Source organism: Lepus europaeus, chromosome 9 (assembly GCF_033115175.1).
Source record: "Lepus europaeus isolate LE1 chromosome 9, mLepTim1.pri, whole genome shotgun sequence".
Lineage (NCBI taxonomy): Eukaryota > Metazoa > Chordata > Mammalia > Lagomorpha > Leporidae > Lepus > Lepus europaeus.
In genome coordinates, this window is record NC_084835.1 from 79,593,010 (window position 1) to 79,612,448 (window position 19,439).

General features: G+C 38.2%; 1 protein-coding gene across 1 annotated transcript in view; it reads left to right on the forward strand.

The window, feature by feature from the left end:
• Window positions 1-18,773, forward strand: part of DSG4 (desmoglein 4) — a 34,407-nt gene extending 15,634 nt beyond the window's left edge. The window contains 8 exon segments of the mRNA XM_062200023.1: window positions 3,502-3,773; window positions 6,271-6,410; window positions 8,794-9,012; window positions 11,383-11,685; window positions 15,049-15,188; window positions 15,334-15,397; window positions 16,239-16,447; window positions 18,006-18,773. Of these exon segments, the coding sequence (XP_062056007.1) occupies window positions 3,502-3,773; window positions 6,271-6,410; window positions 8,794-9,012; window positions 11,383-11,685; window positions 15,049-15,188; window positions 15,334-15,397; window positions 16,239-16,447; window positions 18,006-18,773 (2,115 nt within the window).
• The last annotated feature ends 666 nt before the right edge of the window (window positions 18,774-19,439 follow it).

Genomic DNA, 19,439 nt, shown 5'->3' on the forward strand with positions numbered 1-19,439 from the left:
GATCTATATATGTCAGGCAATTCTTAGCTGTGTTTTTACCATCATAGTCCCTGACTTTGCAAATTATTTTATGATATATTGCTGTTCTTTTCTTCTGATTTGTCTCCCAAACTACTCAATTAATATTAGGGACTTCACACACCAAATATCTTTGTATTCCTAGCACATGTCCCAGTGTCCAGAAGGTATTAGAGACCCCCAAACCTTTTGTGCGCACTGTTGATGATGGCATTAACTTGAAATTAATGGTTTGGATTTCATTCAAATGGTAGTCCCTGAACCTGATTTCACAATTCATAATTTCTACATAGAACGGTAAACATGAAAAAGAAAGTGTACCTCACTGCAGGCAATGTATTATCTGACTTATGCAATGTGTCTTCTGTGATAGATAAAAGGCTTCAAAAGTATACTTACTTCATTTTCCAAAAAAACTACTGGGCAATCATGAAAAAAATTACTGCATGAAAAAAATCGGCCAAAATGGTATTAGATGCTATGTTGAAAAAAATCTTTACTATTTTCCCTGGTTAATAACTTTGCAAGTCTTTTTAGAGAAACAATGCTTTAAAAATACCAAAATGATGCAGAAGACTAGTTAAAATAAAATTAAGAGCCTTAGTGTGTGTGCTATTACATAGCCAAAGTACTTCTATTTTAGAAAGATGGATAATTTTCCTGGAATTTGGCGTTTTCAACAACCAGTGGTTAGCTACATATTTCAAATACATTTGGAACGAATGAGATCACTGAAGTGACACTCTCCATTTTCATTCAAGTCATCACTTACCCTTGTAGAAACAGATCCCTTAGTAATGGGCTCTCAACTAAGCGTCATATAACCTCTTTCTTAGTCTGAGGATGTTACAAATGATGCAGTTCAACAAAAATGTATTGAGAATTGCTATGTGCTACAGATAAGAAGGTGAATGAGACACGGTCTTAATCCCAAGGAATTTTAAATTTAACAGAAGAAAATCTCTCTGTTGATAACAACCTTGCTGTGGTACTTACTGATAAATGTACTTGGGAATACTAAGAATCAGTATGAATACATGTATATAAATACATGTTCACATCAACAGGAAGAGGAAAGAAAATGTTAGCTAGAATTCTAACAAAGAAATGTTGATCCTCTAGTTTGATAATAATTCTAATTAATCCTTATTAAGCAATCACTGAACAAAATATTGTACATATAGAAGCTCTACACATATTATGTCATCTAATCCTCCCAATTCTGAGGAGAAAATGCAGTGATTCCTTTTTTACATAAAGAGGAACAAAGAAGAAACCCAGCTTTGTGGAACTCACCCAGGCGGCAATTGACAAAGACCCAATCAGATCTCTCTGATCTCAAAGCTATATTTAACTGTACCTCCATAGCTCACCATATAATCGGAGACCAGTAAAACAGGTTTTAGGAAAGAACTAGCTCCCTGAGGCCTTCCCTCCAAGTCTGTTCACATCTATAAACTCCTTCCCAGATCTGTGTACCCTGCTGGTCTCTTCCAGACACATTTGTAACCTAAAATGCCCATTCTGGAAAAGCAGAATACAAACATCTAGAAGATATCTGACTATTTCCTTTCCTCTGTCCCCCGCCACTAAAAAAAAAAAAAAATAAGTCTCGCATATTCCTTTGCACTGGAGACTTCTAACCTTCTCTCTCTTTCATACTTGGTTCTCAAATGAATCAGCACACCCCCCTCTCCAAATCAGCAGTGTCCTGGTAAATTAGACAAAGTACCGGATGTGAGAATCCCACAGCTGAGCTCCCATACTGAAATTTACTGGAGCGAAAACCATAAGCCAAATTGGCTTCTGGAGGGGCCACCTTCACCCTGAGTCTTGCCCCAGATCACTGCAGACCAGGCCCTACCTGCTCTGATGCACACCTGCATAGCCTTCTAAGTCATTTTTCTACAACTGTGCCTTACCCTGCAGAGTTTGAGTTTTCCCAGGCTTTCCTTTCACTCTAAGAAGAGGCTCCAAAGGTTTTTCCTGCTCTTTGCTAACCCATAACTTTTGGACACAACCAGAAAATCCTTGATAAATGTCTCCCATTTGTAAAAAATGAATGAGCCACTTTCAGATTTTCCTGTTTGTCTTTTGTAATCTCCCCTGCTAAATGAGATTTTCAATTTCAGATCTATAAATCTCTGTAATTACATAACTTTGGACACATTAATATATTGTCATCACAATATGTTCCATAGATAGGGAACTATTTTTTCAAACAAAAGTGCCTTTTGTGTGTAAACAAAAAAATCCCAGCGCATCTCTCTATGATGATAAAAGTTCTTAAATTTTTCATTTCTTTGAAGATAGCACGGAATTCCAGAAAATAAAAGTTGAGCTGTAAAAGAAGAATCTCTTCCAACTGAAAATTCCTCATATTCAGCTTTGTGTGTGGCATGAAAAGGACTTATCCATATAAGGAGGATGTATTATGGGAACATCTATAAAAAGATGTATAAAGGCAATCAAAATCCCAAATCTCCAGGGTTTAGTTTAAAATGAAATTCAAGTGGGACATGCTGAGCAACCTCCAAACAAGAATACTAGTGAATTCCTGGAAATATTTCTATCAGCTCATCATAATAAATTTCACAGTAAAAACCTAAGGAAACATCTATGAGGTCATGAAATTTCCCTGGGAAGTAGAGATTTATCACAGGGTTTTGCTGATGGCAGAGATTTCTTGACTTCTGCTGTTAGCAAAAACCTTGCAAGGGATGCTAGCATCAGCTTCCAGAGCACTTTTGAACAAACATTGCCCAGAGCTCTCTTTTATGCAGCTTCTTCGGTTGTGACTTTTCATGTCACCACATCAATCACTGTATCAAAAATTCTATTCATCCTTTATCCAGTAAACCCATTTCAAAGGTGACTTTTCTTAGAGTATGAATATGTGGATAGGCCCACAAGAAAGTCTTCTTGTCCACCAGACCCAGTATAATTAAATGATAGTTTAGGGCAGACTACACTAACCATTATCTTCAGAATTGTTTGCAGCATTTAAAATATAATTACATGTTCAGTTACATCATATGCATCAACCTTCATTCTGCTGATTAAACTTTCAAGGATTCTCAGATGTGAATTCTGCAAAGGAGTCTGAATTCCATTCTTTTATTCATTCAGAGTTATGAACATGTCTTATTTCATCATAATTTTTTTATTTTTCATAAACACTTTATTTGGAAGAAAATATAATTTTTCACTTAATGGATTTCATGTAAGAAGTTCAAAACTCCAAAATTTGATTCCAATTTAAAGTCACAGTTTTAAAAGACCTATGTACCTGATTATGCCAAAAGGTAAAAATAATAATACGTCTAAAATACCTAATGCAGTAGTAAGTAAAATTTTTTCAATTTCCAACATGAATTGCAAAACTCCTGAACTTTATTCCACTGTGTGATTTGCTTACCATGGCTTTTCACTGTATGAAACAGTTTTGGAGTTTTTTCTTTTTCTTTTCTTTTCTTTTTTTAGATGCTGGATTACGAACAAGTACCTAATATTCATCTTAGTATTGGAGTTAAAAACCAAGCTGATTTTCACCACTCAGTGGCTTCTCAATTTCGAATGCAGTCCACTCCTGTGAGAATTCAGGTTGTTAATGTGAGAGAAGGACCCATATTTCATCCAAGTTCTATGACTTTCAGTGTGCGGGAAGCAAAAACAGGAGATTCCTTATCAAATTATGTGCTTGGCACATATACAGCCATAGACCTGGACACAGGAAATCCTGCTACAAACGTCAGGTACTGCAAAGACTTTGTTCACATCAGTGTGGCCTGGTTCTGGCCAGTGTTAATTGATGTAGTGTGTGCTAGACTATGTAGGCTGTAATACTTCTGGAGTTCTGTTTTGCTTAGTTTCTCTCTCTCTTTGCTTGCTTGCTTGTTTGTTTTAGAAGACTGTTACAGCATTTGAAATCTCTTAGAATTTTAATAGTGCTTTAGAAGCTGTCAGGGCTCCAGTTGGTTATAAGAGCAATTGTGTCCAGGGAACAACTGTCAGATCAAAAGCCACTTAATGATCCTTTGACTCTCTTTGATCTTTTGTGATCAATTGCACTATCTTGGCCCCAGACTGATTAAGCTATATTGGAGACAATAAGATGTAATAAAAAAATGACTCATTGCTTTTTTCCTTTAACCTGTGTTATCTATGACTCTGGGAATAATCAACCCTCTGCTTAACTTGAGAAGAAAAAGCAATGGAGGAATTTAAAACAAAGGTGTTTCAGAAATTTGATAAACGTAAAAACGATCAGAACAAGCGAAACAGAAAAACAGGTATTAGGGGCCCTAGATATGTAGATTGTTAGTGAATTAGAACTGTATCAGAGGGCCGGCGCAGTGGCGTAGCAAGTAAAGCCACCGCCTGCAGTGCTGGCATCCCATATGGGTGCCAGTTCGAGTCCCGGCTACTCCACTTCCCATCTAGCTCTCTGCTGTGGCCTGGGAAAGCAGTAGAAGAGGCCCTCCCTGCATCCATGTGGGAGACCCAGGAGAAGCTGCTAGCTCCTAGTTTTAGATCTGCCCAGCTCCGGCCATTGTGGCCATCTGGGGAGTGAACCAGCGGATGGAAGACCTCTTTGCCTCTCTGTAATTCTGACTTTCAAGTAAATAAATAAATAATTTAAAAAAAACCTATATCAGATATTTAGAAAATAGCTGCATGGAAATATATAGGTCTTCTCTATTTCCCTTCTCTCTTCCTCTCGCCACTTCCCCCAACCCATATTTTTGGAATATACAAAGTCTATTCACTTATACATTACTCTGATATTTAACAGTTAATTATTGAATCAGAAAACAAGTTGACAAACTCTACAAAAAATAATAAGTCAAATAAATAATAAGACAAATAAAAGATGTCAGATAAACAGAGGACTGAAATTGTGCTTGGTAAAGAGAAGGAAACCTAGTTCCAACCAGAGCGAGCAGGTTGAATGCATTATCTATAACGTGACACAGAGAGACAAGTTAGAGGATAGTACAAGTACCTGCAAGGCCAACAATGAGGGGCTCTGAAACCAATGTGGCTTAAAACATACGACATTTGTCAATGTGAAATGAAAACCGATGTTTGTTTTTGAAAACAAAGGGTATGTTATTTTATTATGATTTAATAAATTTACCCTAGAGAAACTCATACATTTTTTAACAATCATACCAATAGCTAAAAGAGTAAGAATGATGTTTTTTTTTTTTTGAGCAAAGCAAGATTTATTTAAGACAGAAACTTGTTGCAGCAGTCAGGAGTGGGGCTCCAAGAGAGGCAGACCCGAGAAACCGTGACAGTCAAATCATTTAAGCATGATTTTTTGGGGGAAAAAAAAAAAAACAGAACAGCAGCTCACAATCAGTTGGAGGGCGGGGACAAAACCCATCCAAAGGCCAGATTTATAATCCTGCCTGTCCTGTCTAGCTTGCTGGTGATAAGACAAACAAATATCAGAAGGGTAGGATCCATGACATCTTTCTGTTTTCAAGATAAAGTGAAAACTCAGAAGGGCAGAATTCCTACTTCCTTGCTATTCTCAGTATAAAACTGTAAACTCCAAGGGAGTGGGTGGACACTTCCATCTTGCTAAAGGTAGCTTTTCTGGAGGAAGCAAGCATTTTGTACCATCTTAAACAGACTTCCCTGTCCCTCATGCTGACGGGACTGACCTAACTGCCTATTAGTCCATCTGCTTCCTCACATTCCCTTCCCGAGAAGAATGGACCCTGTGCATGAACATACTTAATATGGGGGTTTTGTTGGATATATACAGATTAGAAACAAAGATAATTATCACTATAAGTAGAAAAATATAACACATAGGGACCAGCACTGTGGCATAGCAGATTAAGCCACCGCCTGCTGCGCCAGCATCCCATAAGATTTCCGATTCAAGTCCTCCTCACTGCTCCACTTCCAATTCAGCTCCCTGCTAATGGCCTGGGAAAGCAGCAAAAAGTGCCCCAAGTGCTTGGGCCCCTGCACCCATGTGGGAGTCCCAGAGGAAGCTCCTGGCTCCTGGCTTCAGCCTGGCCCAGCTCCAGCCATTGTGGTCATTTGGGAAGTGAACCAGCGGATGGAAGATCGTTCTCTGTCTTATCACTCTATATATATATATATAACTCTGTCTTTCAAATAAATAAATAAATCTTTAAAACAAAACATGTAAATTTATCATATTGTAGCTTTCTATATGACTTAAAAGTATTAACTTTCATGATGACAAAGTTATTTATTTAAAAACAGGTATATCATAGGGCACGATGCAGGCAACTGGTTAAAAATTGATTCAAGGACTGGTGAGATACAGTTTTCCAGGGAATTTGATAAGAAGTCAAAATATATTACCAATGGGATATACACAGCAGAGATCCTGGCTATAGATGGTAAGAAAATATATTTTTAATATCTTAATAATATTAATACAGCGGGTGGGAGGGAAGTTATGGGAGGGGGGAAGCCATTGTAACCCATAAGCTGTACTTTGGAAATTTGTATTCATTAAATAAAAGTTTAATAAATGAAAAAAATAATATTAATACTATTATATTAAATATTATAAACCTTACTGTAATGCTGACATTTGAGTTATTTTGTGATATATGTAATACTTACGGAAAGTACTAAACACCTTGACAAAGAAATGAATTCATTTACTCTTCTAATTATAATTTATACTTAAATCATGACTGACTTTACCTACTACCAAATAAAGAATATTACGTGATTTACAAAAAAAACCATAAAACTAAAAATAGGTATAAATAAAATTCAGTCTCTGTTTATGACCGCTTCTCTTGAGTTAGGCTAAAACCACTTGCAGAACACGTTAGAAATGTCTACCCAATAAGGGCTGAAACTGTGCTCAAAATTCACTTTGGGATCAACTGGAGGTGGGGTGCAGTGTCCCCAACAGTTATTTTACAGGCACCACTAAATCTGAGCTACATTGAGAGGCCTGTGTTTTGTTTCACAGACATGTTAACAAAATTCTGTGGACCAAAAAAACAGTTATTTCAAATATAAGACCCAAAATCAAAAGTTGAAGGCTCAAGTGCATTGAATTAATTTGTAATTCAGCTGCTTTTTACTTGAGAAAATGTATTACTCATTCCTCTTGGTAAATAGCAAAAGGAATTTGTTTATTTATCAATAGTTAATGATTCTCCGTAGCATGCCTAGGAAACCAGCTGCTACAGAACAAAACAGAGAAAGGTCAATAACCAGGAAAGAAGGAGAAAGACAAGTGCTCCAGATGCATGCCTCATACAACATAGATACTGTAGGTTTGCATTCCGTTTGTATCTGACCATGAGACTTGTCAAATACAGAGAAAGATATGTGACCAGGATAATATCTGAAAGGAAGAATGCATGAACAATGTGGTCCATACACTCCTGCATTCATCCAACAGAATCACTTTTAACATCTGGGTCAGTTATATTGTCATATTTATCATCAGTGTTTTGGAAGGTGTTTCTAAAATTCATTCTAACCACATTGATAGCACTCTATGTTTGCATATTTGTCATATGTGAACATTTTCAAAAACTGGAGTAAAAAAATTAATCATTCAAGGTGAATAAAGAGACAAAAGTGTCATCAAAATGTAGCAAAATAAGACTAAAATCCAGGTTCAGGTGTTTAATCACCTCCAAATGGCTCTGTTGTTCCAGCAACCAAAGTCCCTAGGGGCAGAGGCAATGCTCTGCAGACCGCGAACTCCGGTGGGGTATACATGCTGTAAGCTATAGATTGAGCTGTGTTTGCCACATCATGAGGCGAGACAAAAGCTAGAAGGGATCAAAGAATAGCAATACAACAATCTATGGGATAATCTGATGTCTCTGTAACGAGGGACTAAGTTAAAGAGACTTATGAGTCTAGAAAATCCAATGACAGACAGGGTACAAGAACAAACTGTACAAAATCATGTAGAACATGGACAAGCTCTCAGTTATCATTCAGTTAGCCTAGTGACTCCTCCACCTAGGCAAACAGGAAATATTTTTAAAATAAGTTTATTAACTTCTCAGAAATGATCCAGTAAAGTACCCTAGAGATGATAATATTCTAATTCACAAATGAGAAAACTAAACCTCCTTGCAAGGTTAAAAAAAAAAATCTTATTCACTATAACAGAGCACAGAGTAGAAAAGTGAACTAAAATTCTGACTTACTAATTCTTGATCCTCTCCCCTTTCTAATAAATTACACGAATCAAAAATGTGTTTCAAATGGGTTAAGTGGAAAAAATCTAATAGATTTCTCTTTTTTTCAGAAGTGTTATTACAGAGAGAAGTACCATCTAGGGATGGAATTTAAATTGATAGAATTTTTGTAAATGCAAGTGATTACTTAATTTCAGCTATAGTTACTTCCACAACCACGGGGGTTCAACAAGTTTCCCGCATGAGAGGCTGTAAACTGGTCCGGGGGTTTCCTTTATAGGGACAGCATGGGAAGAGAAAGCAGTAGGCCTTTTCTGAGAGCAGGCACTCAGTTTTCCAGATGAGGATAAGCAGGGCTTAGAAGGAAGGAGGAGTGGACAGAATGCACACGAGTCCCAAGTTAGGAAGAAACTCAAAGAACTCAAACGAAGCAGTGTGAATGGAACGGAGCATGCAATGTAACACTGACGTATGCAGAAACCTCACACCTTGGAGTCATTGCTGCTGTTCCTATATGCCATGGCGTTTCCATGGGATATAGAGAAAGAGTTTTCTCCCTGACGTCACTTATCCCAATGCCATGTGCTTTACCTTTCAGATGGTTCTGGGAAAACAGCTACAGGAACCATCTGTATCGAGGTTCCTGATGTCAATGATTACTGCCCTGTAATTTTTTCGGAAAGCAGATATGTCTGCACCACTTCTGCATCGGTCATCATTTACGTTAGGGATCATTCTTATGGTTCGCCCTTCACCTTCTGTGTTGTTGATGAGCCGCCGGGAACAGCTGACTTGTGGGATATCAGATCAGTAAATGGTAAGTAGGACGTATCCTTGCTCACACTTCAAGTCCAAAGCAAAGCAGTTGCCAAGTAATTAGTCAAATCACTTAATATTTTCTATTTTTTAGTTTAATGTCTTCATATTAAATGAAATACTTTTATATATGTAATTAGATTTGAAAAAGGTTCAAACTAAAATAAATCAGAATGTTCTATAAATACAGCAATTACAAATAGTAGTATATAATTACCACTTTATCATTTTATTTAGAGGAATACTAAACCTGTATTTGACCTGTTTTTAAATAAACAGAACCCTTGACTGACTCAAGGGTTAGCAATGTCCCAATTCCCTGTTCTGAAAATTTTCAGGCAAATCACATAAATGACCCTGAACTTCAGGTATCCTGTTGACACATTTACACATTTTCTACTCAGTAGCTCACAAGATCAACTAGATTGTTTCTATCAAGTGCTACTGCTTTATACTTATTTGTAAGGGTGAAAAATTAAATCCAAATTTCCCAATATTAAAGGAATGGTTAAGCAAACTACTGCTAATATGTGGTTCCATACAACCATTTGGAAATAAGGGGGAATACTTAGATACAAAGGAATCCACAAACCAAGGAACATAAAGAGAAAAACAAATCCCAAGATCTCAAAATAATATGTGTTGTGTACTGGCTGTAGCTACAGAAAATAAACACCTGACATTGATTTTAAAAAAGAAAAAACCAGGAAACAATATTTTATCCAGCTTGGGTTCCTTTCCCTAAAATGTTAAATGTATAATAGAAAATGAAATGGTATGAGAGGATTCCATTTGGCCTGAAATAGCCCCTAATTCAATATGCATTTGGGACAATGAGAAGGACATCTTGGGGTACTGGAGAGGAGGGTTCAAGCTGGGAGGAAATACTTCCCACTGATCTTAGGCCTCCATGCTTTTCTGTTGATAGAATGGAGAAAGTCTAAAATAACACTGTGAAAATATCACCAATTACTGTTTTTTTCTGCCAAATATTTTAACTCTTTTCAACACAACTACTTTGATATATTAAAAAGCTAAGTACATTATAGCAATTCAATTAAAATCAAGACAACTCTGAGTCTACCTTCTATAAATTTGAATATCTCATTGTTATATGATAATTGCTGACTACTTGTTCCCTCATACGGATCCTAGATGTCACCAGTAAAAATGTAAGGAAATGAACTCTACAAGGAGTTTAGCAAAGGCCCTCAAATGATATTATAGATTTGTTAGTAAAAATATATAACAACACTGGACACAATATTCCTAGAACCCTGTTTCAACATGGATGGTGAAAAACAGAATGAATTTAATCTAAAGGGCTGTAACATTGCCTTTCCAATTATTATTTTGTACACAGGCTAGATTTTGGTAGATATAATTAGTTTTTCATTCAACTGACTGAAAGTAATAAGGCATAAAAACTAGTTTTATGGGTTAATCATGGTTTAGGCATAAATTGAATCATCTCTGGATCTTTCTTGGGTTGATAAACAAATTCCAATCAAAGTTTTAAGCAATATTTTTGTATAAAAAATCCAGAAGTAATGACAGAGATAAGAATTAGAAGAATATTAATTACCAGAATAATTTTATCTGAAGGGACAAGATTTCAAATAAGAGATAAATGATTCCTATGGAGGATATTTTGTAAACTATAATCCTATATAGAAGACTTTCAATATTTTCTTTGAGTTCTATGTTATTTTTTTTTTTTTATTTTTTATTTTTGACAGGCAGAGTGGACAGTGAGAGAGAGAGAGAGACAGAGAGAAAGGTCTTCCTTTGCCGTTGGTTCACCCTCCAATGGCCGCCGCGGTAGCGCGCTGCGGCCGGCGCACCGCGCTGTTCCGATGGCAGGAGCCAGGTGCTTCTCCTGGTCTCCCATGGGGTGCAGGACCCAAGCACTTGGGCCATCCTCCACTGCACTCCCTGGCCACAGCAGAGAGCTGGCCTGGAAGAGGGGCAACCGGGACAGGATCGGTGCCCCGACCGGGACTAGAACCCGGTGTGCCGGCGCCGCAAGGCGGAGGATTAGCCTGTTGAGCCACGGCGCCGGCCTGAGTTCTATGTTATTGTTTCTTTGAACAAATATTTATTTATTATATATTATTTGCCAAGAACTCTTGCTCTAGGAATAAACACCAGGGGCCCTACTGGCCTTGTAGAAACAATAATCCTGCAGGAAGTGGTACTGAATAACTAATTATGAATTTTTAAAAGAACAAAGTAGCATCACATAGTATAAAAAGGACAAGGTGCTGTGTGTCTACAAGCATGAAAAAAATCAAGTTTTACATTAGCTTAGATATTACAAAGTGCTATCCCAGAGGATTTTAATTTATTTTGTTCCTTCTCTTCCTTTGAGGTACCTCTGCGATCCTTACAACTGAGCAGTTTGTATCTCCGGGACCTGTCCAAATCCCAATCCTGGTTAAGGACAGCTTTAACAGAGCGTGTGAATTGCCGCAATACATACAGTTACAGGCCTGCGATTGTGACAACAACCTGTGTGTGTTCTCTAGCACCACAGGCATCTACACTGAGGACATCAGCTTAGTCACCAATGATATGGATGGGTCTGACTCTGATGACCGGATAGGGGCTTCCAATGTTGGTATGGGACCAGCGGGAATTGGCATGATGGCTGTGGGCGCCTTACTACTGTTGTGTGAGTACTGGATTAAATCATTCTTCTCTTCAAAACAGGACTGTCACCAGGCTCACTGGGATGGCTCAGATCATTTGGATATTTCTTTTTGGTGTTTTTGCAATTGTTGAGTGACCTTGAAAATAAACAATGGGACTGGTAAGGGAATGTACCTATTCAATAATGATGAAAGTCTCTAGGGGTAGTGAGACAACTAAACATGGGAAACACGTGCACATCAGTTTCTATAGAAAAGCATTAAATAAATCCTATAATGGACATTTTATCAAGTATTTTAGGAGTAGAGAGGCATAGAGCCAGTCTTGTGGTATTGCTGGTAGAGCTACTGCCTGTAACACTAGCTTCCCATGGCATAGGTTCAAGTCCAGGCTGCTCCATTCCCAATCTAGCCCCCTGCTAATGGCTTGGGCAAAGCAGCAGAAGATGGTCCAAGTACTTGGGCCCCTGGTACACATGTGAGAAACCTAGATGAATCTCCTGGCTCCTGGCTCCTGGCTCCTGGCTCCTGGCTTTGGCCTGGTCCTGTCCTGGCAGCCATCTTGAGTGTGAACCAGCAGATGGAAGATTTCTCTCTCTCTCTCTCTCTGTCTCTCTCTCTCTCTCTCTCTCTCTGTATCTCTTTCACCTTCTATCTCTCTCCCTCTCTCTCTCTCTCTCTCTCATCTCTCACCTCTCTCTCTTTCACCATAAACAAATAAATCTTTAGAAAAAAAAAAAAAGAACAAGAGTAAAGAGGCAGAGCAATTAAGTCTAAGTAGGGAGGTTAGGAAACTCTTTAAAGTCTTTCTGGAGAAAGTAGACATAGACCTGGGCCTGGGATGCTAAGGATTTTCTCAGAAAGAAAATGGGATGGGGAGGAATCCAAAAGACAGTCTAGGACAAAGGAACAGCACAAACAGAGAAAAGATGTGGAGGAGTATAGCACTCTGAGGAAGCAGAGAGGCTGAGAGGTAAGCTGGGAGCCGGTGTGGAGAAATGCCCATGATACCCCAGATGCTCTGGGTTTCACTCCACAAACAGTGAGAAGTCAGTGAGGAATTGGAGCTCAGGTGACCTACACATGTTGCTGTAGTAGGAAGCAGAAGAATCTAGAAGAGAAAATTAGCTTCCAGGCTTCGGATGAACATCTGAAGACAGTGGGCACAGGAATGGCAAGGTCCCCAAGCAAGTCTCAAGACAGGATCCTCCTTTCACTGTATCTTTTTAAAAAAAGATCCTCAGATGACAGTAATACCTCTCAGGTTGCCTTTGCAATAGTTAGATTTCATAAAGCTCAAACACTGAGTTCTAAAACTAAGAAGAATTAAACTATATTGTTAATATATATGAACACAAATTTTTACTTCATCATTTCAAGGTACAAAAAAAAAAAAAAAAAAAAAAAAAAACCTGGCTGCCGAGAAGGTTTTCTTTCTTAAAATAATTTGTGAGTTTTCAAAGTTATACAAAACTCATAGCTGATTCATGAAATGATGGTACAGATATTTTCCCACATCATGATTCAAGAGCAACTGAGTGGAGATGTGGGGTGACCTTTAAGTCAGTGGCGTTTAATCCTAGCTGTACGTAAGAATCGCTCAGAGATCTTAAAAAGTTCTCATTCAAGAGCCCTATGCAAGGTAAGACCCAAGCATCAGCACGTTTAAGCCCTCCATGAACCTAATATGTAGTTCCAGATTGAAAACTTGGTATCAACATATCATTTTTATATGTCAACTAAAAAAAGAATAAAATTATATGTTTTTAGCAGAAGGAGTATCAGCTGCATTTTTAGAGCTAAGAATTCCATCACTCTTCTTGACCCACAGAAAGAAAACACAAGAGTTGTTACACTGATCCTAGGATAGGAGAAGAATGTCTCTCTGGGCTCATTTTTAATGGAGAAGTCCATGGTCTATTTTGGGGGACAGGGAAAGTGTAATGCTGAGTAGGAGGGGTCTTGGCCCAAGCCTTACATACCATAAGAGCTACCAATCAAGACTTTTTGTGTTATCTCTGCTCCAAATGAGATTATACTGACAGTGATTCTCTTTGGTATGTACTAAACGCCTTTCATTTTAATTATTATATAGTATCTTTGTTATCTGGAGTTCATGACCACAGTGTTACATGATCCAGCCCACATCTAAGTTCCCAAAAACATAGCACAGTTGGAGCAGCTGTGCCATACCAGAAGCTGCCATTCTTGTTTGAGTTCTTTCCCAGAAGCCTTTCTGGAAATATCAAATTTGACCTTCCACTGCTCAAGGTACAGATGCCAAAATTGCCAAATTAACTGTTTAAATGAAATCACTAAGAGACTTGTTTTATCACCTTAGATATTCTCTTTTGTACCTTTAATTAACTCATTCAGTGAAAGACATGCTGTGCTAGGGAATTAGGAAAGTATGAAAAACAACTAGAGTGGGCCCAAAGAATTAAATTGATTTTATTCTAAAATGTTAGAAAACTTCAAACATGTCACTATTTATGATCTAAATTATAGAGCTGAGGTAATTTTTAGGATATTTAATGGAAATTTTCCTGTTACCAGAAATATTTGGATAGTTGAAATGTTGTGAAATCTTTAATTTTCCATTTTGTGGGCAAGTCTTAAAATAATAAATGTAAATAGTTTGGTTAAATTTAGTGGATGATGTCCAATTGCTTTATTTTTAGTGTAAGTGTAATAGGGGATTCTCTCTCTAGGTTCTATAATTAATCTTATAGCCAATCCTCTTAATAATATATGTTGAAGATGTATTTACTTACATGTATGTATATTGTGTATATTGATGTATTTACTTACATATGTGTATATTGTATATGTGTATTTGTATAAATGGGTGTATATGTGGGTGTGAGATGGTCTATGTGTGTTCATATACATATCCATATACCCACACATGTACACCTGCACAAGGAGATAAAGATCTATATTTCTATTTATGCATGCATATATTTATATATACAGGCTTACAAATATAGATAACACATGGAGATGGTTATATATCTATACCTAAATCTATAACATACACATATACAGATTCACATGCATGTACATGAGAGACCAGGAATTGGAAAATCAAATTTGAATGCTGGATCTACCACTAGTGAGAACTGGACTTTATTTTTCTAATCTGTCAGTGATGAACTTGACTTCTGTGATCTCAAACTTCCTCCAGTAGAGCTGTAGAGTTCTACATTATTTGGTGGGTTTGTATCTATAAACCTGGCTATGTAAGCAAGATCTTCAGGGAAAAAAATTGTTTTTACATTTGTCTTTTTCCCTTTGATTTGAAATATAATGTCACCAAAAATGATGCATTCAATGACTTCCCAAACCATGCAATATGTATTCATTCTTCCCTGTCACTGGGACAGGTTCACCACTCTTGCTGCTTATGTGTTGCTGCAAACGAAGGCAGCCAGAAGGGCTGGGGACACAGTTTGCTCCTGTGCCGGAGGGGGGAGAAGGTGTGATGCAGTCTTGGAGAATAGAAGGGGCGCATCCCGAGGACAGGGTGAGTAGACCGTTGCTTGCCAGAGAAGCTGGAGAGTCAGTGGGAATTGAGCCTACTTGACATTAACACACAAAAGTGAAGCAATACCAATTTAAAATGTTTTAACACAAAGTGTTTATTTTACACGTTTTCTTTCTCTTTCCAGGATGTGTCAAATGTATGTGTTCCCATGACAGCCTCTAACACCCAGGATCGCATTGATTCTTCTGGTCAGTCAACACCAAAATCTACTTTTCTGTTTAAAACCTACAAACTTATTTAGCCAGACCAACCTCATGTAAAAGTACCCTACAGATGGGGAGCACATCTGATGATAGCCCAGGATGAGAACATGATCAGAGGAAAAGTAACATGCTTGATATGGTTGTTTGATTTTTCTGTCTTAAACTACAGGCATTGAAACATTATGCAATCATGAAAAGGGAAAACTCTGGAAACACAGTACTTGGGTTTATTCTCAGATCAGCCAAACACTAGTTGTAATAAGTCCTTGGGCAAGACACCTAACCTTTCTGGGCCTGTATCCTTATCATAGAAATTGTTTCAAATTGAGTTTGAGCAACTAATTCAAAGTGTTGTGGTAAGGAATAAATGAGTATACATACATATAGACACATATTAAGTAAATATTATATGTATACACACACCACCACACACACATGAGAACAGTGCCTGGCAACTGTAGCCAACTACTTACAATATAAGCTGTTTTCAAGAACATCAAGAAGAGTAGCAAATTAATTCTTCTTACTATATACTACAGAACTTTTCTTACATTCACAATGCTTTGGCCCCATCAGTGTCTTACACTTTCCCGACTCAGCAGACCCACACACAAAATACTGAGTATGAAATGATTGAACCACGTTGAGCAGCTGCCCAATACTAGAGCAAGCATGGGAATTCTTTATGATTGTCCTTTCCCAGCTTTCCAGAATGCACTCTGCTATGGGGAGGGGGTGGTGGGGTGCAGCTGGCGATTTCATAGACAGACAAGCGAGGAAGGCAATTCAATGCAAGCGGTGTTGTGAGAATGCCCTCTCTTTTCAGAGATTTACAACAATACCTATGCAGGCGGAGGAACAGTTGAAGGGGGAGTATCAGGAGTGGAACTCAATACAGGTCTTGGGACAGCTGCTGGCCTGGTGGCTGGAGGGGCAGTGGGCACCACAAGGAAGAGGAGCTCCACCATGGGAACTCTGCGGGAATATGCAGACACTGGCGTGAACATGGCTTTTCTGGACAGCTACTTCACAGAGGTAATTCTCCTTACACACGATCACATGTAAAAAAGTCCCTAAACAGAATATTATAATTATGATGGAAATACTAGGGAAAATGGCAGTAAGCATCTTCTGAAATATATTTCATTCTCCACCCTCTCCCAATTTTGAGTTTAAAATATTTCCCTTCTCCTTAAAATGCATAATGCCACTTTGCAGTAGTATTTCATTTTCAATTGCTACCACACATTTTAATACTGTCAGAAGGCTAGCCTCTCAGCATGTTCCACATCCCTTTTTTCATTTTTCTGTCTTCTGTTCCTTCTGATTTCTTACTTTGTTTCCCATAGCACCAGCAAATGCTGATCAAGGGGGAAAAATGTACATTCACATCCTCTCTTTTTGAGGTCTTTCATATTCTCCAGGTACTTCCAATAGAAAGGAAAAACAATAAATTAAAAGACAAAACTAGGAATGTATGGAGTTAAAACTCAGGAACACAGCATTATCACAAGTTGCTGACAATAGGTCTCCTATTGTCGGTCCTGTTGTTCATCTACTAAGTGACCCTGCTAACAAAATGGACCATGGGTCTATGTCTTCCAAAAAAGAATGCCATGGAGGCACTAGGTTGGCCTAATAGAGTGGCATGAAGAGGGACTTTTGTGAATTCCTTTTTAGTAAGTTTACTTTGCTTAATTATTAATAGAATTTAGAGTGTGGTACAGACCAGAGAGAAAGTAGCATTATGTATTATGTAGTATCAAAGGGACAACTGGATTAATTTTTATTCTACAACTCTCTGAGTTTTGGGTATGCCAATGTACCCTCTCTGGGCCTTTAGTTTATTTAAAAATAAGGAAGGAAGGGGTCTGACTATATTCAGTGATTTCCAATGGTGCTATTCAGGCCCTAGGGGATTCCATGGACCCCCTTCCTGGGTCATAGCAGGTGAGAGAAAAAGGAAGATTGCTTCCAGGGCTCTGAGCACAACGCCCTGCAGACCACCAACCTCTTCAATCAGGGAGAGTCACCTTTCACCTGTTCTACATATTGGGCTCCTACTCACGATTTTACTTTAAAGGTCTCTCTTCAAAACAATGATTTGAAAATCATGGTAAATAAGCTCTTCGTGCTGCCCTTCTGTTAAAACTAACTGCAACAGCTGCCTTTGCACGTGCCACAAAAAACCTCACTGAACTTTCCGACACAGCCTGTGAAGCTTAGCAATACTTTTATCTTTACCCCTGCTTTTATTCCAAGTTGCTCTCTCCTTCAATAAATATTTTGAACATCACTAACTACATTTTATTATTTCTAGGTCACCTCAGAAACAAAAAAGTATAATTCCAAAAGACTTAAGTATTAACTTTGATGCAGATTCTGAACAAAATATAGACATTCCCATTTACTGGCTTTCAAAGAAGAGAAATTCCATTTATTCTTCTGATTCTATGTACCATGATTCAATCTGGTCTAAAAGTTGATTCCATAGAATCTTTAATCAGAAGTCTCTGAAGCATTGTTTTTATTCTTCTTTGATTATTTTAACAGAAAAGGAACTTCTAATTTTCTGTTTTTCCTCTAATTTTAGAAAGCATATGCCTATGCGGATGAAGATGAAGGTCGGCCTGCAAATGACTGCTTGCTCATTTATGACCATGAAGGAGTAGGCTCTCCTGTAGGCTCTATTGGTTGTTGCAGTTGGATTGTGGATGACTTAGATGAAAGCTACATAGAAACCTTAGATCCAAAATTTAGGACTCTTGCTGAGATCTGTTTAGATACAGAAATTGAACCCTTTCCTTCCCATCAGGCTTGCATACCTATCAGTACTGACCTTCCTTTGCTCGGACCAAATTATTTTGTTAATGAATCTTCAGGAATGAGTCTCTCAGAGGCTGAATTCCAAGCAGAAATGGCAGCATCTGAACCCATGATTCATGGGGATATCATAGTGACTGAGACTTACACTACTGCTGATCCATGTGTACAACCCACTACAATTGTCTTTGATCCTCAGCTTGCACCCAACGTGGTAGTAACTGAAACAGTAATGGCACCTGTGTATGATGTCCAAGGGAATATCTGCGTACCTGCTGAGTTAGCCAACACACACAATGTGTACTATGCTGAGAGGGTATTATCTAGTCCTGGTGTGACTGATGTGAGCAGTAATAGCGTGGCTGAGGATTGTATGAGACCTGTAATGAGTGGCAGTATTTTGGTAGGGCCAGAAATTCAAGTGACACGAGTGGTGAGTCCAGACATTCACATTAGCCAAACCCTTGGCTCCACATCTCCAATGACATCGCGACACAGAGTAACACGCTACAGTAACATACATTACTCCCAACAGTAAGTGCTTTATGGTCAATATTCTGTATTAAGACCTTGTACCTTACAATCATCGATATATCTCTCAAAGATACGTAATGTACTATAATTGACATTCTAGCAGTCAACCATGTTCAACTATTCTAAGTTCAATGTTGCTCATTTTGTGGGTAAATATGGCTAAGCACTTTAGATTGAGGTTTTAAGTACTGTTCAAAAAACTTGAAGAAAATGTTTTGTATCCTTTGATAATATCCTATAAATCGCACATAATTCACTTGGCAATTCTTACAGGTCTCTAGACTTATAGAAAGAGTTGCATAAACCAAGATGCTCTTGTTCTTGAAAGTCAAAAAAAAGTTTTGTCTGCATCTACCAGCTATGTCTTTCTTTAAAGAAATATTTCTCTTTTTTTTTTTTTAAAGGGAAAGAGTCTATTGGGGGAAACCCAACAGACCAGAGGGAAGGGGTGAAGAGGGAAAAGAGAGAGAGAAGGAGAGCATAAGAGAGATCAAGAGAGAGAGAGAGATCAGGAAACACAAAGAGAGAGAGAGGGAGAAAGAGAGACACGTGTTCAGGAACAGGTCCTCTTAAACCTTTGCTGGGGGGCGGGCAGGGAAGTAGGAGCAGTGAATCCTATTAGGGTGGGGGTAGAGCTGACTCTGGTAGTTGGGCCATGGGGTCACCTGGC